The following is a 17,814-nucleotide window of genomic DNA, read 5'->3' as shown; positions in this document are numbered from 1 at the left end:
TTGTGTCCAAGATCTTGACCCAGCGGTCTGCCATTTTTCATTTGACCCTTCGGAAAGCTGCATAGGGTCGGTTGGGCTCATATCAATATGGTCATCGGCATCCTTCATCTTATGATCTTGGCCGTCTATGTCTATTATGAGTAGGAATTTAAAGTCTGGTCGTGAAGGAGCACATACCATTATTGTACCGTCCCATTGCCGATGATGATATCAACTGATATAGCTGTGGTGCTTATGAAGAAGCTTGTTTGATTAATTGGGCCAACAGTGGTTTTACTCGTATAAATTGTGGTTTTTGATTGAACGAAAATTTCTATGACGGGAGAGGAGGATGATACCCAACACATGTAATCCATTGATTCTGCGGGGTACTCGTGAAGGTCAATGCTATTACACAACCTAGCCACACGGCCAATTATAAAACTTATCGGCCTACATGTCCATTGTGGGAGGCCTTGTTGCGGGGAAGGTCTTCCCCAGTTCAGGCGGCCAATTGCAACCATATATAACCAACCATCTGCTCCCGCCATATTCTGATTTGACCTCATAAATATGAGAAAGGCGCCGCCCTCATGATAAGAAATAGAACTGATTACCTATACAGTTTTTTCTGTATTTTTTGCCCGCCTTAAAATACAATATCGATACTATAATCAATCCTAGCTATAGCTCGGCGGCGGTTTTGTGTCAACAGCAGCAGCACAGCTCAACGGAATTAACTACTACTACGAAAGTCCTTAGTTTCCTATTACAGTCATGAATGCCCACTCGGAGCCAAAGATTATCGTCGCAGTTGATTTCGGTACTACTTTCTCTGGTGTAGCTTTTGTGAGCCCCTCTTAACCGACTTTTGGCGATATATCTATCTCTCCATATAGAATATCCCTATCTAATTCTCTTTATGAAGGCGTACACAGATGAGCCGGATGATAAAGAAGTCATATCTGCCTGGCCTAGTGGAGGAAACAGGACATCCGACAAAGTCCCTACCGAGGTCTCTTACGATGACAGGGCACCTGGAGGATACAGATGGGGATTCGACATCAGGCCAGGGCAGAAAAGACATCAGTGGTTCAAACTGTAAGTTTATTTGTATATATATAAATCTCCGGCTAGCTCCGAATACATCGATTAATTCCGAGAGCAGGCAACTCGATCCATCCCAGAAACTAGCAACCAAGGCATCGAGCCTGGCAAGAAGGTACCCAAGTAGGACAGAACTCCCCCCAGGCTATTCCGGAGATATATCACAACATGTAACGAACTATCTTACTGCCTTGATGAAACACACGATGGGGGTTTTGGTTAAGAGATATAGTCAAAGTATAATCAAACCCTTCAATTCCATGCGGTTAGCACAAGTATGTAAGCTAAAACTATTTTATGCAAACAGAATTCGTGGATGACACGCCCATTGAATATATCCTTACTATCCCGGCACTATGGTCTGACAGAGCTCGCAACTTAACTTTCGAATGTGCAAAGAAAGCAGGAATGACCCGTATCTCATGTATTAGTGAGCCAGAAGCCGCAGCGATATATACACTGAGCGCGATTCAACCAAACAACCTGCGGTTAGGTGACAACTTTGTTGTGTGCGATGCAGGGGGCGGAACTGTGGATCTAATCACGTATAAGGTGACGCAATTGGATCCATTACAAGTGGAGGAAAGTGCAGTAGGCGATGGTGGACTCTGTGGTAGTACATATTTGAATCGAAGGTAGGTAGATATGTGAAGTAAGTCCTGGAGTATCGGTACTAAAGTTTGCCAATAGGTTCGAGGAATATCTAGAAAATAGGATCGGGGCAGGTGTTATGGCGAAAATTCGACCAGAGGCCAAAGCATCAATGATCAAAGAATTTGATGAGTTTATCAAACCCAACTTCTCCGATCTTGCTCAGGTTGACGAATACTTTGTCACCACTCCGGGAATTGAACCGACTGAAGCCAACGGTATTCAAGACGGCTTTCTAATCATAACCCGCGCAGAAGTCCGAACAATATTTGAGCCAGTTGTCTCAGAAGTACAAGAACTCGTTCTCAACCAAATACGAGATGTAGAGAGGGTGGGAGGACACATCGCTGCTGTTCTTCTTGTTGGTGGGTTTGGTGCCAGCGACTATCTTCGAAAGCGCTTGTCTGCGTGCGTAGATGCTGAAATAATGCAACCCAAAAATGCGTATGTAACCCTCTCTGACCCTCCTAAGTCTCCCTTCATTTATTGACAGTGTTTATAACACAGCTGGACTGCGGTTGTCCGTGGAGCTCTCAAACGTGGTCTAGAGGGACCTCTCATCTCCCAAAGACAAGCCCGCCGCCACTACGGGGTTAGGTACTGGAGCAAATTTCGCGAAGGTGTCGACCCAGAATCCAGCAAGTTCTGGTCTTCCTTTGAAGGGTTTTACAAGTGTACCAACTTGATGAGATGGTATCTCAACAAGGGGGACTCTGTGTCGGAGACAAAGGCCGTGACACTCAATTGGTCGAGGACCATGGGGGTTAATAGTAATTTAACCTCAGAAGAGGTCGTCATCTACTGCTGTGATGATGAAAATGCGCCAAGTTACAAGTCCTGGAATACAACAGAGGTTTGCAGGCTGAGTGCGGACCTGTCAACCATTCCTAGATCGAAACTCACGAGAAGGAAGAGTAAGACATTGGGAGATCCAGATCAATATCAGATCTCATATGACCTGGAGATGACGATGGATTCGGCATCTATAAGCTTTGTGATGCTTATCGATGGTATGTTTATTTTGAGCACTCCGTTAATGATTTATGTGTGGGACTAATCAATTTCTTGGTTGTAAAAAGGTATTAAATATGGCTCCGTTCAGACAGAGTTTGTTTGAAATCAACCAAGCATACGTTGATTTTCCAAGCACAGGTTTTAGTGATTTAGCGTCTTTCTTTTTATCTTTCCACCACCCCCATCTTTTCATCATCCAACTACCGCTACATAATGGAAAAGCTTATTCACGCACGTTAGTAGTTACATTTAGCTACTTCAAATTATGCAGTTATATACACAAGTTAAACAATCTTATTTTTTTATAAACATATATATCTATAGTGTGATGGAATTCTTGTAGAGATGCAAAGCAATTTTGTTGGCCAACCAACAATACAAATCCTACCCGGCCCTGATCCCTTTTTCTACCTTGCGTTAATAACGATCATGATAAATCACTCGATCCTGCTTAATATTCGTATTTGTGATCAACCGATCATTGCGATTATGTATTTGTGACTTGTTATACCGTAGTAATTCTGCTGAGGAGCTTGGAACACCATTTATATTAATGGTCTGATTAGTGTAAATATAGGCTTTCCTCATAGTCAGTCAGGTTTCTGGTGTCATGGTATAAAATATCAACTCTCGTTTAATAGGTTCTTTACAGATATATATATCATCTAAATTGGTATAATAAAAACAATTTTTTATTGTAGTCGTAGACGGCATATTACCACACACTTATCCCCTACTAAACCTCCTTCAATGTCTCCCCCACCCACATCACCTGTTTACTCCACATCACCGATCCTTCTGGCCCACCCTCTTCATTAGAGTGTATTGGAACCGCGTGTGGCCCCTTTTCAAGATTAAACTCTACTCCCTTCATACCTTCCAAAATCTGTGAAAGCTTCACCAAGTCATCAAGCATCACCTCCTCCGCCCCCGCGGTAATAAGAATCCTCTTTACCACGCCCTGCAAATCACTCCACCATCCTTCCGGCGCTCTCATGGGCTCCGAATATGCATTCCTTGCCTCCTGCGACCCGAGATAGCTGCTTGACCACGCATCAATGATACCCGGGAAGATAGTATCATGCTCAGAATTATAGCCCTGCATAGACTCGCTATTTGTGTCGAACGACACCCATGGGGAGATTATAATTGCTCCGCTGATCTGGGGCACCGGTCCGGGCAGTATTGGTAACTCGGGGTTGGGATGAAGGATATGTGAGAGGAGACCTAGTATTAGATTTCCGCCTGCAGACTCACCGCCTAAGATAATTTGCGATGGGCTGATACCCGAGCTGAGAATATGCTTGAAAAGTGAAATTGCTTGGATGAGTTGTGTCGGGTATCTGCTTTCAGGTGCCAGATCTTTCTTGTTATTAGTCACGCGGACGTGCTGATGGAGGGAATTGAAGACGAACCATACCCTAGGATTACGGTGGATAAAGAAACTCTGGACTTTTTTGCCTCGGTGATTACGGAGTCGATAAACTTGATATGACCGCTCGATAGCCCGACATGAAATCCACCTCCTAGATATTTTCCAGCCGATTAGCGCGGCAGAATTGAGAGCTAGAGGAAATATCGACCTACCATGAATGAACACAAAAACCTTCTCTGGTGACTGCTTTTTATCTACCCAGAGCGCATGCCCACCATTGGGCACTGGCTCGATACAGGGTTTGATATTTCGGCTTTCACAGTAGCGTAGGTATGTGGGCCGAGTACTGGATTCTCCAGTTATCGCACTGTGTCCCAAGTTAGTCCCCAATTCACAAGATGCACATACACGCCAGAGAAAAATTGCGGCTATGGATATAAGGGTGAGCAATGGTGGATTGACGCACCATATCTGCCGAATCGAGAAGCGCCGACAGACATAGCCGATCTTGAAGATACCTAGATTTTTCTCTCGAGCCAGAGAAAATTCAATGCCCAAGAGACTGATAATCTTGTACTGGATTATTTGCAAAACTATGCCTGCTATTAGTGATGCCTGTTAGGGCGAAAGAGGAGTATAATTTCAGCTTACTGAATTGGAATAACCCAAATATAAGATCTCGGATCTCGGCGAGCGATAGTTGTTGAGCCATGATATTCGGTTTTCTTCCAGCGTTCTGAGGGTCAAAGATCGGTTTAAGAGGTTATGTTGCGGACTTTGGTGGAGTTTGTATTATTAAATTTTTGTAAGAACAGAATCAGCGTGTGCCGGACGCTATTAGATACATATACGGAATAGGCTGCTTTAATGTAGCCGCCATGGCGATATCGATAGCAACAACTTACAAATACCTGCATAATATGCAAGGAGGCCGCTTACACATATAGGCAAGGGGTCCTAGGAAATCATAGTACTTATAGATTGCTTAAATCTCGATTCCATAATATAAATTATCGAGAAGCACATTCGTTTGCGCATGCGCAATTGGACCGCAATTGGCTTTAGACCCTCTTAGTCATAATTGAGTCATCAATCTGATGGGGCCTTAAAAAGGTGATTCGACTCATAAAATACATGAACACATATGTACTTGTATATAAGTACATGTATGTGCCTACCATAGGTTGTATGCGCATATTAGTGAGGACATCCTCGGTCTGGCTCATATCTAAAGCTACAGTGCAAAAACGGTGGCAAGATGTTGGCACCGCCTCGAGTACTTCATGAACACTGCCCCATAAAAGCAAATATAAGAGCTTAGCCATCCAGAAACTTCGGTTTTCGTATGATGTTGTTGCCTTATCTAGTTAGTTGCGGGTGTACGGATCCTTATATACATGTGCGTACTCAACCACAGCGTATCACTCGGAGCTTGGCAGACGTTAACCAATAGCTACAAGCCTTGGCAAACAAGACATTACTACATACTCGTATGTACTACGCCTGTGAGGGTAAGTCTGTAGACAGGTGGCGGTGACACACAAGCAATATTCAGGAATCTCCTCCCAATGCACCGCCACCTGTCTACAGACTTACCCCTACACGCGTAGTACATGTATTTTCCTGACGGAACGCAACCAACATTATATACCATACAAAAATACGCCAAGCTCATGATTTTTGGTGTATGCAATAGTGGCCCAGTTCAAAAACGTCAGGAAGATACGAGCACATGTGCATACGTGCATACTCGCGACCAGCAACAAGAACCCGAAAATGCACGTCCTAATCTGCAATTTCCATTGGAGTAGAAGTCAAAAATACACCAAAGACTTGCAGCTGCATATTCGGGTTCTTGTTGCTGGTCGCGAGTACTTACATACATGTAACACCTAAGGGTATCTCCTAGCGCCCCTTTAAAACACATGTATATATATACTAGATAAGTTTAGATTGGTAGTGTACTCAGTCATTGGGCGACTTCCCGTGAAAATTTGGAAGGCGTTTAGGAAATAGATTTCTGAATCTGGATGCGAATGCCTTCCCATGGAGAACAATATTTTCTAGATTTTTAAGTACTGCTTTGGTTTAGTGCGTAACATCAGGACCCACCCGGAACCTTTCTTAACCAATCGTATTTCGCCCTTTCAAATCTTAAAGATTTAGAAATTTAAACGTACCCCCCTCCCCCCCCATTCAGATTCTGAATCTGGAGCGTTGCCATCAAATTTTATTACTCTAAATTTCATCCAAACTGCTTCTAAACACCTTCTAAACGTCCACGGGAAGTCGTTAATTAAAAAGTCGGAATTTTTAGTAAGCATTTGGTTGCAACGATATCCGACTATTTAATTCACGCGCGAGTATAAGATGTAGTAAAGTGGGTAACGAACTGGGGCAACTGGTTTGGTTATATCCCTTTGTATGTTTCAGGATATGTGGGGATCTGTACATCTGCTCACCGTACAAATTGCAGAAGCTAGCTGAACCGTCGACTGGCGGTGCAAGATTGACCCACTTATCACGCAAATTTCTCTAAAAGGTATATAGCGGAGTATACTGTTTTTGTTAAAATTGTGTCTATCACGGCGCCGTCGGGGCCTACCATGTTGTGATTACCGGGAACAGACGAAGGGATAGGTAGAGACTGGATGTATGTAAGCGTCTCAGTGAATGTTAGGCGAATGCACATGAAGTAGTAGATAAGAATCATGTAGGAAGTGACTAACGGGGAATGGACATCTGCGTCATAGGCCCTAATATGTACATTTAGTTTTATACATAGATAGCATGCACGCACTGAATGCAGGTATTAAACTAGCGCTTATATAGAGCTAGAATACACATAGTCAACACTTAAATAGAGTACTATGATAAAATACTTACATGGTTTCTCTGACTGGTACTGTGGTACATGAGGCTGCTCGAGGCTGAGACACGAGGTTGCCTCGATATCACTCCGACCTTCGACCCACTCGGCTTCATCCTCTCGTGGCCTTATCCAAGCCTAGAACTCTGAGATTTGGCCTGAGACAGCCAAGAAATTACATCTACTCGCAACTAGCAACAAGAACCCGAAAAATGCACGTCCTAATCTGCAATTTCCATTGGAGTAGAAGTCAAAAATACACCAAAGACTTGCAGCTGCATATTCGGGTTCTTGTTGCTGGTCGCGAGTAGCTTAACACGGCAATGTGGTAACTGGGTCCTCTCACAATGAGTTACGGATGGACTTAAGGCGGGTGGTTTCATGGTGCATTCATCAGGTGTTGGCTTTGCCCAGTGAACCGTTTCCGTTTTTTAATCGTAGTTTGCTGTGCCAAAATTTGCGTATATATATCATCCACTCCTTGGTAGCTCCGAGAACCCTTGAATAAAGTTAAAGCCAGATATGAGTCTCAAGGTACCCCGACCTTTAGGCACTTATTGCATGATATCATCGTCTGGACTTGAAAGCTATGGCATTCAAACAGGGTCGTCATAAGCCCCCAGCTTTGCACACCATGATATTTCCGTTGATAATATTTTGATAGTATGAAGAGTTAGCTGGTAGGGTAGGACTCAATGGAGGTCTCTCTAAGTACTGGTAAACGGTGCAGTCGGAACGCCAGTCTTAGCCGATGATATGTGTAATGTTTCCCTAGATATATAATCGGATGATGTAAATTGTCTTCTGGTACATGGTAGTTTTGAGGCGGGGTGGATTAATACCGATAGGGGATTTAGAGACGCAGGGACTGAATAATATAAGGAGAGAACAGAGAGATATTCGATGAAGAAGTGTAATAAGCGGCGGGTACTACATGTATATGTAGCATATATCAGGGAGATGTGGATGTATGCGTATGGGCGTATATAAATGGCATGGAATTATAACGCGTCTCCAACGAGTCACCCTAGTTGCAGTCGGATGTAAGCCATCTTTTGCTGATACCCTGTACTGGCAACTGCGTGTACATGTACCTCCTTCTCAACCTCAAAAAGCTGTAAGTACATAGGTACTAAGTGCCAGTGGTTTTTGGCGCAAACCGTTCTACTATGTTCATGGCTAATCTTCCCCCAGGCCTCAAAAAGGAATTTCGATGCTAGTCTGACATGGTCTTGATGAAAGATTGGCTTTTATGTTGCTGTCCGCTAGTATAATCCCTCTATAATTAATCTCAATGAATAGGTAAACAAATAATCGAATTCTGTAATATTAATAAATAGAGGGGTCGAACAATTCTGTGATTGATCTAAGGTCGACAAATGAATTAAACAAAAAAAAAAAAAAAAAAAAAAACCTACGGTCGACAAGTGATATAGCGAGTGATCTTTTATGATTAAGAACATAGTCTCCCCTTTCACATGCATCAAGGTGAACTCTATCTAAAAGATACGTAGTAATCGTTTCAATAGGATGTTTTTCAACAGAATCGACTAAAAGAAGTGAGTTCTCATGACCATATATACTAAAGGTACATACATGCATTTAGGTGCCAGTACTTTACATAGACGACTACACCACTCACCCGGACACCCTCACCCCGGGCACGGTTGCCATAACAACAAGATCTGCCTTATAACTGGCTTCTATACTTCTTGTCAACCAATCACTATCAGCTGCCCGGGTGAGGGGGTTGTCCGGGTGAGTGATGGAGGCGTCTATTGATAGCACACAATTTTGTCTCACATTTGGAAGATCTCTAGTGATTTCAAGGGTTAGCAAGGTTCGGATACATTACGTAAAAACTATATGGAACCATTCGAATTCTACTTTCTCGAAGTGTTATCTTCTGCAGGAAGGTGTCAAGGTGAAGAGGCCTGCTAAGGTAACGTTCGTTGTTGAGGAAATTAGTGGGAGAGAGAAAGATGCTACAATACTAAATGTACCTCCAGTTTCAAATCGAAGTGTGGTTGGCATCGTCTTCATTCGGAATAAGTAGGAGGAGCACGAGACCAGCTAGGGATATTGAAGCCCTATCAACCCGAGGATAGTTTTGTTTAGCGGATCTCCAAGCTTCCCTTGTTGCCAAGATATAGGTTCATTTTACCGGTTCATTTCTTTGCCGATGCGCTAGGTCGCGCTTAAAATTCTTCAGCCCTTGCCGCATCATGCAGCATTTAGCGGGTATCATGATCGACAATCCATGGGAGCAAAAGAAGCTTATTCCGTTACCAGCTAGGGCCAAATTGGCTCAAAACATGGGGTAGTTTCCAGGCACCAAAACACTGCTGTGGTTCAATTGGCCTCGCTAGGATTCTCGGTGATGAAATATGCGATTCTCATTGTTTCCACTGGGTTTCTTCATTGCGTATTATTGGTCTGGAAAAATTATATGCCTCCTACATCCCTGAAATTGGCATTTTTGTGAGTGATTGATCATGATCGGATAAGAAAGAGTCATGATGGCAGGCAAATGCGTAGATGTGCTGAGCGTGATAACTGATAATCCAGTTGATATCGGGATTCCCAATAAAGACTCCCGCGAGCCGATGCTCACCCAATTAACTTTAGCCTCACGTTCGGATTAAAATAATTGGACCCCGATACACCTCTCGGCTTAGCCTCCAATCATATCATAGGATATGTAAATTGAAACAAATATTTCCACATTCATGATTACCAACCCGAGTTTTGCTGAGTGCATAGCACATCTTGTCAGCAGATTTTCTTTTCCGGGCTTCCAATCCAGAATAATGTACAGGACACCCATCGGCCCGAATATATCTTCGACGATTGGTACTCTATTCCCGACTTCAGTCAGCTAGGAAGATTACTCGAACAGTCCAATGTGTCAAATGATTTCCCAAGGCCAAAAAGAAAAGACAATCGTACAGGTCCTAATAGCCGTCGTATTGCTGCACCACATTGATGTGATATCAGATGTCTGTCTAAGCCTCATCGGCTCCAAAAATAAAGTTAAAAAAAAGACGGGGCTTAGTCCATCCAGAAAGATATTTCGTCCAAATCGACTGACGTAGGTCAGTATTTCCGGAGAAAGCAACTCTGCCGGTAAGGATTAGAGATGACGCATTATTTTGCTGTGAACTTTTTTCCTTTGCTAAATAACGTTCTTCGAGGATACTGTTTTTAGTCCCCCGGTTGTACAGCATGAATATGCAGTCGTGCAGGTGCAGTAACTTATGGTATTTGAACGAATCAATGAGCTCCCAGTAGGACTAACTTAATGGAACCTCGTAACCGAGAGGGAGATAAAAGTATCCTCTGATGCCTCGGTTCCAAAGATGGAGAAAATATGTCACTTCTCTCCAGTGGAAAGCATATATGCGATTAGTGGCCATTGAACGGCGCTCTGTTGGGCGCCTTTCCAAAGCCGTACACTTTCCCGTTGGTTCCTCGACAAATTAATGAAGGCCACTCGCTCCGTACTGCCCGAGGCGACTCGCAAAGTATATGTGTCTGTTTTGTGTTGCGAGCAGGTACTCTGATTCCGCTTACTCTGAAGTGAGCGAGGTATGCACTCAAATAAGTCCAGCGCTATGTATCCATGGTTGATCCGAGTGAGTGGGGGGTGGGGGGCGTTGAAGTAAAGTGGGGAAAAAGGAAAGAAATAAAAAAAAACCATAGGCAAAGGAGCGGCCTGGCGGGCATGCTGCGTGTGCAATGCGAACGCGGGGGGGGGGGGGGGGGCAACATACGAGCATGCAGTAAGCTAGAGTCTTCTTGGGCGCTGCAGGGCCGCATCGAGGATCGATAGGTACATAGGCCTTGGTGCCTGCGGTTGCGGATAGGCATGTAGAGTAGTGCTTTTGTTGGGGGCAGATGGATGGCAGCATCTGTGAATCCTAAATCTGATTATTCCTTTATTCCATATGATCCATGCAGAAAGCCCAGGTGACTGCTCTGGATTGTGCGCGTGTTTCGATGAGATATCCATCCACGCGGGTGTTCGTTTATTCGGCTGTCGCGGTTGTTCGTTGGTTATGGTGGGGTGGTTTTGTAAGTGAGGTAAGTAAATGGTATGTATGTATGTATTGCTGTTGGTTGGGTGAGCGGGTGCGTAGTCCAGCTAGTTTCTGCAGCGTCTCTCGACTGATTTGGATGTTTCGAACCTCTCCATGAAGGATGAGGGGTGCTGGACGTTTGTATTCTGGCTATGGGTCTACCCACTGAGAGAGATGTGTCAATGTTGTTGTTGGTTCGCTCGACGTGCACGATCCTCTCCCAACGTGCACCGGCAGAAGCCACGAATTCCAGTCTCCTACTTGTGGGAAACCTCGCTCTTTTCATAGGGGAGAGAGTGGGTGAGAAATCCCATGTATCGCATCAGAAGATCGCCGTCCTTCCCAGATTTGAAAACTTCCCAAGATAATCGAGGCTGCAGCACGACAGGGGAGCCTAACCTCTTCCACCTCCCGTCCCATGCTCGGGAGGGGGAAACCGTGTTGGTTGGTTAGTTGGGTTCACAACTAGCATGCATGGACTCAGTGGGGGGGGGGGGGGGGAACTTGTAAATAAATAAGTTTTTACTTTTCTCAACTGTTTTCTACTTTCTGCAGGAAGTCTTGTGTGTTTCTGTGTGACTGTTGGAGCCCCGCCGTCTCTCTATCATCTTCCCTCACCCATGTCCCTCCCATGTCCCTCCCTTCATTCATCGCCTGGACCCCCTGCTATCACCAAAACACTCAGCATGTCGTTCACCACCTGAATTGGTCAAAAAAGTGCTTATTATCGAAAGCATGGCTTTTTGCACTTCCGAGTTGAATGGGTTATTTTGACTAATGTATATCATACCTACAGCATGCAATACCAATGTCTAAGGTACAGACAGGACAGGGTATTGGACTGTTATTGCCTTTTGGACCTTCCTAGACACAATATCCATCCATGGCCATCCAATCCATCCATCCATCCATCGGTTGATTTTCGATTAAATATCTTCCGGCAAGTCATTTACTATGCAGCCCCGACACTGTTACATACATTTTTTTTTTTTTTTTTACCCACATGGCGACTTCGGCCAAGAGGCCAGGTGTAGGCCTGTGGTCTCATTCACCTATTTACTCACTTAACTCACTCACTAAACTCCTTCGTTCGTTTGGGCGCACTTTGCATAGCTTTGACGAGCAGAAAGAACACCCTTACTCCGCCCCTACCCATAATGTAGTGACTGCCGAGCAGTGAGCGAGGAGTGAGTGAGTTTAGTGAAGCGCCTGCAAGTAAATACAGTCGCAACTCGATATGCCGGAACCCAACGTATGTACCGGACGTTCCCTTGCTGTGTACAAGATCTTCTGGGAGTATGGTTTTTCTTGCTGCACAATCGATTTGCTATCCCGTACGAAATTATCTGTATCTTAGCCATTCAGCATAGCGAGGTGCCACTGTACTTACTGCCTGTATAATATGCACGCAAAGTTAGAGTACCGGTAGAGTATGGTGCTCTACAGGCTTTAGAGACAGCTATGTACATGTAGCTACTCTACGTACTGCACTGACGCCCCCCTCCTCCGACGCCTAGAGTATGCTGCCCACCTTGCCTCTTGGTCTAACTCTCCATCCGCCTATCTGTTTGTCTGCTGTCATCGTCAGGCTTGCTTGCCCCACTCAACAACGGTCTGCTGCTTCGCTGCTGATACTTGTGCGGGTCTGCCCTGCGGTCGAGCTCTCTTTCCGACTTTCTCTCCCCTCCTTCTCTCTATCCTCTCCTTCATTCTCTCCACCTTCCTCCCTTTCCCCCGCCCCGCCCTCACCATAATCATTGCTATCCTTACGGAGTTCGCTCTTTCTCCTTCCTCCTAGATCCTCACCGTTGCTATAGGGTTTAGCTTCATCCCATCTTTCCTTCAACCGCTCCTGCTCTCCGCCCCCTCCCCCACCGCATTAGTCTCGTCGGTAAACTTTCTATTTTTGCCTCTATCGTCACAGTGATCCACAAATATCACCACCCACAATACTTCAACTGTAACCCATAAATCCATCTGCAAACAAAGAATCCGCTACCTCTACAACAAAGCACAATCAAAGATGGGCCGAACGGATCCTTTCCGTAAGCTCAATATCCATGAGCTTGCAATCATAGCAGAGCTTTTGCCCCCCATCGATATCATTCGCCTTCGTCGAGTCTCGAGAACCTGGAACAATATCTTGAGTTCTGAGTATATCTGCAAGGTTGCCTTGCAGGCGCACTTCCCTCGCTCAAAGGAGACAAAACGGCTGCATGAGATGAATGCTACAACCATCGTCCCCACCAGGCCAGGATTTAAGATCATTAAGGAAGAAGTCATCAAGGAGGAAGAGGATGGGGAAGAACCCCCCAAAAAGGTTGCCAGAGGCAAAGGAAAGTCCAAAATGAAGCGCAGGCCCTCAATGTCGCATGAGCTTCGATCAATTTCTGGAAGCCCAAAAAAGGTTGCTGCAAATAGAGGTCTTTCAGAAGTATGTCTTAGCTTTTCCCGCGCTACATTTAGACTTCATGCCAGGGCTATAGCCAAACCAACTAAAGTTCACAAATACCGTCTACACCATATATGTGATAGAGGGTTTACATCCACGGCAGGATACCTTTTCTGGTGCGAGTCGAACAGGAAAATCTGGCAGCAAAAGATTGGAGAAGGGATCAGCGGTCGTCGTGGTCTAAAGCTCGGAAGTGTCGGGAATAGAATCGCTCATGTTCACCAAATTACCGCTGTCGAAAATGTCCCTGGAAGAAATGGAAGTGGTCTGGTGGTGCTCTTATTTCGAGAGGTTCTAACCTGGGGATTGGAGATGGCCGCTTTGGATTATGAGACAGATGAGGTTGTGTGGAAGGTCTCCCTTGCGGACAACCCAAATTCACTGCAGCGAACTAGAGGATGGGTTCATTACCTAACACAAACACAAATGCCTACAGTTCCTGGACCAAATGGAGTTATCACCCAGGAGTACAGATATATGCTTGTTGTTCACTGTATTCTCACCGGGAAAATGCTTTCTAGAACCGTCCTAAGTGATTCATGGCCGACACAGAAGCGTCCTGGTTATCCAAACTTTCTTCCCGAACCCCCAGGCGCCTACACCGTTTTCCCTACATCAAATCTCAGGAAAGGCAAGCCTGAAAAAATGGTTGTTGCCTTCGAGGACAGGGGTTCCAAGATTCCGGGAGAAGAAGTTCCCAAAAAAGCTGCATATAAGGTTCTGGTCTACTCCTTGGCCAACGATTCCGGAGAGGACGCAACACTGCTCAAAGATATTGAATTGGAAAGAAGTGGTATCGGGATAGGAACGAATCTATTGGAGAAATCTATCCGAATGGAATTTAGTTCTGACCCAAGCCCGCAGAAGGGCTATCCTAATCTTCTACTTATTGAATCCACCTCACATCCTCACGTTATACCACCTAAGACTCGCAACGCTAACGAAAAGCTGGAGTATCCCACCCTCTCGGTCTGGACCCTCGAAACACTGAACTTTGATATCCTCGAGGTCCGCCGTTACCAGAGTAAATATGCAGATGATGAGATGCGTCCTATAATAGAAAATCGACCTACGATTGAGAGTCGTGAGGGGTTTCACTATGGGCCAATGGCCGAATACACAAGAATGGAGGCATTAAATGTTGATAGTGGTATTAGCTGGGTTATTTACGACGAAAATAAGAGTCCCGAGAAAACTTCGACCATCAGCGATCTTAGCGGTAGCGATGACGAAAGCGATGACGATTCCGAAGCATCCTTTCCGGTTATAAGAGCATGGAACCACTTTCCGACAGGCCCTGGAACAAAGACTCCTGTCACGGCTAGGATCGATACAGTCGGATACGAAGAGGTTCCCGAAGGAGGTTGGACTGGCCCGTGGCTTGAGAATCCAAAAGAAGAAACACCACTCGCAACAAGGAATCTGAAGCGGAAACGTGAGTCTATCTCAATGGATCGTCCTGGTACAGCCTCAAGTAACTCCTCGTCTTCGGTAAACTCCCTCGCATCTTCGGCCACTACCCCGTCTACTTTTTTTGCCGGCGACTCTCTCCCAGCAATCTCTTCTACATCTTCGACCTCCCCACCTCCGCCGAGGGAACGATGGTTCAGACAAACTTCGAGGCATAAACTTCAACAGCCAGAGATCATGCGTAGAAGACGTAGACAGAATCTTGGGGAGGAAGAGGAAGATTGGGGCTTAATGTCTGTTAAGACAAATCCTACTATTTTCTTGGGTGGTAGCGGCGGCGGAAAAATTGGCGGGATGGGGGGATTGGATACGGATGAAGATGGCAGGTATCTGGTGGTTTTAACAAGGATCAAGGGATTGAGCAGTATGGCTCTTTGCTTGGATTTCGAACCGGAATGGTAGCGTCCAGTATGGTTATTCTTAGATTGGGGAAATGCAGTCGGTTCACCGGTTAATGGGCGGTTGTGTTTCACTCCAGTCCCTCTATTTTATTGCTTCATACACATTTTAAGGACGTCAGAACGGTCGAAACGGTCCATAGGGTTTTACCATTCTTCTATCCACTTCAAGCTTTAATATCCATCATTGCAAAAGATTGAGTCCGTTAGCTTTCTTCCTGCGCCGATTATTCTCACATCTTTTCTTTACTTTTGATATGCTTTTGTATAAAGCTTCTTACATTTCGTCTCCTTTTCCTATCTCTGGCTGTATGGATATACTTTCCTTTGTTCCATCGATCATTACCACGCTTCCTATCGCCTTTTTCTATATACTATCTTGTTTGGGTGGGGCATTTATCTGGTCATTACTTTGCTCTTACTTATTTTCTGTTTTTATAGCCAGCGCTTCTATACTTTTCTTAAATCCTGGTCAAGGTATGGTTGGCCGTAATGATCTGCATGGGATTCGAAGAAATAGATGATTGATGACGGATTTCTTTATGGCTGTATCTCCTTCTCTCTTTCATTATGGGCTTATATTCTTTTATTTCTTATCTTCTCTTGAAGTACCCTCATGGGTCGAGACGTTTGTATAATTATATACTACCACTATAAGTACTTTGATATGGATTTTATCTCTGTTCTAACTATAATCATGAAGAACACACCGAACTATACGAACAAATACCTCCACCTTCTCCATTGGTGGTTTTCAAGTTATTGCTCATCAAAAAGGCAAAAATTCCCAAACCTAACCCGCTTTATAGTTAATCATGGACTACATGTAGTACCCGGGACCGATACATCTTTTGTCGCCCTAAGATACCTACAGGGGGTTGAACGCCAGCTAGCAGCGTCAGCGAAACTTTGTCAGCTATCGCTAAGCCATTCGCCGGTGATGCTTGCAGTGTTTTTCTCCCCTTTTTTCTTTTTTTGTGGTGTCCAGTTTCCAAACACTAATTCTAGTAGGATAACGCATTTTGGGCTTGAAGTCTGCCCTTATCAGCCAAATAGTATTCTAGTATACACTTACCAGCGTATTTATACCTTTGCTTAAAGTTTAACCCTCAGAGCCCAGGTGTTTCAGTGCTTTGCTCGAAAATAATAGTAGGCCATCTCACGTGGCCATAAAGGAAGGAGACCATTAATTAAGGGCCTAACTAAACTTTGCACTTGTAGGAACCTAACTCTCCCAGCTGGTATACTTGAACGATAATCTTAATGTCCCCACTCGGCATATATAGCCATTTCCTAGCTCTCCTTTCAACAAGTACGAACCTATATATATGAGCAAGTCTGTATATTGATATACAGATGGCGATACCTACTTGTAGATATAGGCGTAATATGTAGCCTATCCCGTTACAAATATTCGGTTAATACAATACTGGATATAATAAGTACATTTGAACAATGATACATGTATTCCGTGCGAGTAAAACTTTCATTTGTCATCCAAAAGGCAATTGACCGTTACCCTTGAGTTTTAGACTATCGTTCCATAGATACATGTATTTATATAACCAAGGGAACATAGAAGTCTATCAAAATATATCAAACGATCTTTTCCAATTATTTTCCCAACCCAAATCTTGACACCAACGCGGCAGGGCAGGAGTCGACCGCTAACAGCCTCTGTAGATACGTAGTATACCATAAATTCGGGTCATTACTATTGCAGTTCTGAATATAGTCACCATTCTCTGGATGGGATGACTACACCCTTTAAGACTCTAGCCTTGTCGTGAATGGCGAGCAATACGGATGCCGCTGCACATACCGAAATCATGATCCCACTGAAATCCAAGGAAAAGAAGCGAGATTCTATTATTTGTTCTTACTTTTATATTTTTCATTTTGTTTCTCCTATGGTATGAAGGAAGGAGGCGGAGAGCAGAGTAGTATCCTAGCTGGAAGGCTGCATGTGAATCAACCAATCAGCCAGTTGGTTAGACTTTTGCGATCGAAACACTAATCCTGGAGATGAAACTTCAGATATTGTCATAGTCTCGGGGCTGCATGCAATCAATGAGTCAACAAATCAAACAACAAACAAACGTGGTTACCGTTGGATAGATATCGAGTGATATCTGATGAGTGTCAAGACGCATGGTACGAGTGATAATTTATGACCAGGATATATCTTTATCCGCCCCATGCTCGAATGCTTCTGGCACCTCATCGGAATACGGCAGTAAACCTCCGGACTTAGCCGCCAGAGATAATCTACAATGGTGATCTACATTATACGTGAAGCGCACTAATAAACCGATGTCAAAAAGCTATTTTTAAAAGGCCAGGTTACAAGAATTAAACCAGAAAAACACGCATAATCCCTCTAGATCCATCCCGAGAAAAACAATTTCTGTCTACTCTCC

At 44.4% G+C, this 17,814-nt stretch overlaps 3 protein-coding genes across 3 annotated transcripts; 2 read left to right on the top strand and 1 right to left on the bottom strand.

Moving 5' to 3' along the window:
• Positions 1 to 756: 756 nt before the first annotated feature.
• LAJ45_10920 (uncharacterized protein) lies at positions 757 to 2,854 on the top strand (the record flags this gene model as incomplete). The annotated part of the gene is made up of 9 exons (XM_046120435.1): positions 757 to 828; positions 908 to 1,080; positions 1,148 to 1,323; positions 1,394 to 1,445; positions 1,518 to 1,721; positions 1,777 to 2,181; positions 2,245 to 2,590; positions 2,651 to 2,747; positions 2,817 to 2,854. The coding sequence occupies 9 exons, from the start codon at positions 757 to 759 to the stop codon at positions 2,852 to 2,854; spliced, it is 1,563 nt and encodes a 520-aa protein (XP_045966444.1).
• A 633-nt stretch (positions 2,855 to 3,487) lies between these two features.
• Positions 3,488 to 4,838, bottom strand: LAJ45_10919 (uncharacterized protein; the record flags this gene model as incomplete). The annotated part of the gene is made up of 5 exons (XM_046120434.1): positions 3,488 to 4,113; positions 4,167 to 4,277; positions 4,339 to 4,493; positions 4,593 to 4,719; positions 4,778 to 4,838. 5 exons carry the CDS (start codon positions 4,836 to 4,838, stop codon positions 3,488 to 3,490), a joined length of 1,080 nt encoding a protein of 359 aa, XP_045966443.1.
• An 8,259-nt stretch (positions 4,839 to 13,097) lies between these two features.
• LAJ45_10918 (uncharacterized protein) lies at positions 13,098 to 15,398 on the top strand (the record flags this gene model as incomplete). The annotated part of the gene is made up of 1 exon (XM_046120433.1): positions 13,098 to 15,398. The coding sequence occupies one exon, from the start codon at positions 13,098 to 13,100 to the stop codon at positions 15,396 to 15,398; it is 2,301 nt and encodes a 766-aa protein (XP_045966442.1).
• Between the last annotated feature and the right edge of the window lie 2,416 nt (positions 15,399 to 17,814).

Source organism: Morchella importuna (assembly GCF_003444635.1).
Source record: "Morchella importuna strain M04M26 chromosome Unknown Morimp01GS052, whole genome shotgun sequence".
In the NCBI taxonomy this organism is placed as follows: domain Eukaryota; kingdom Fungi; phylum Ascomycota; class Pezizomycetes; order Pezizales; family Morchellaceae; genus Morchella; species Morchella importuna.
The sequence above is the reverse complement of the archived record's forward strand: the minus strand, read 5'-3'. Positions and strand labels throughout refer to the sequence as shown.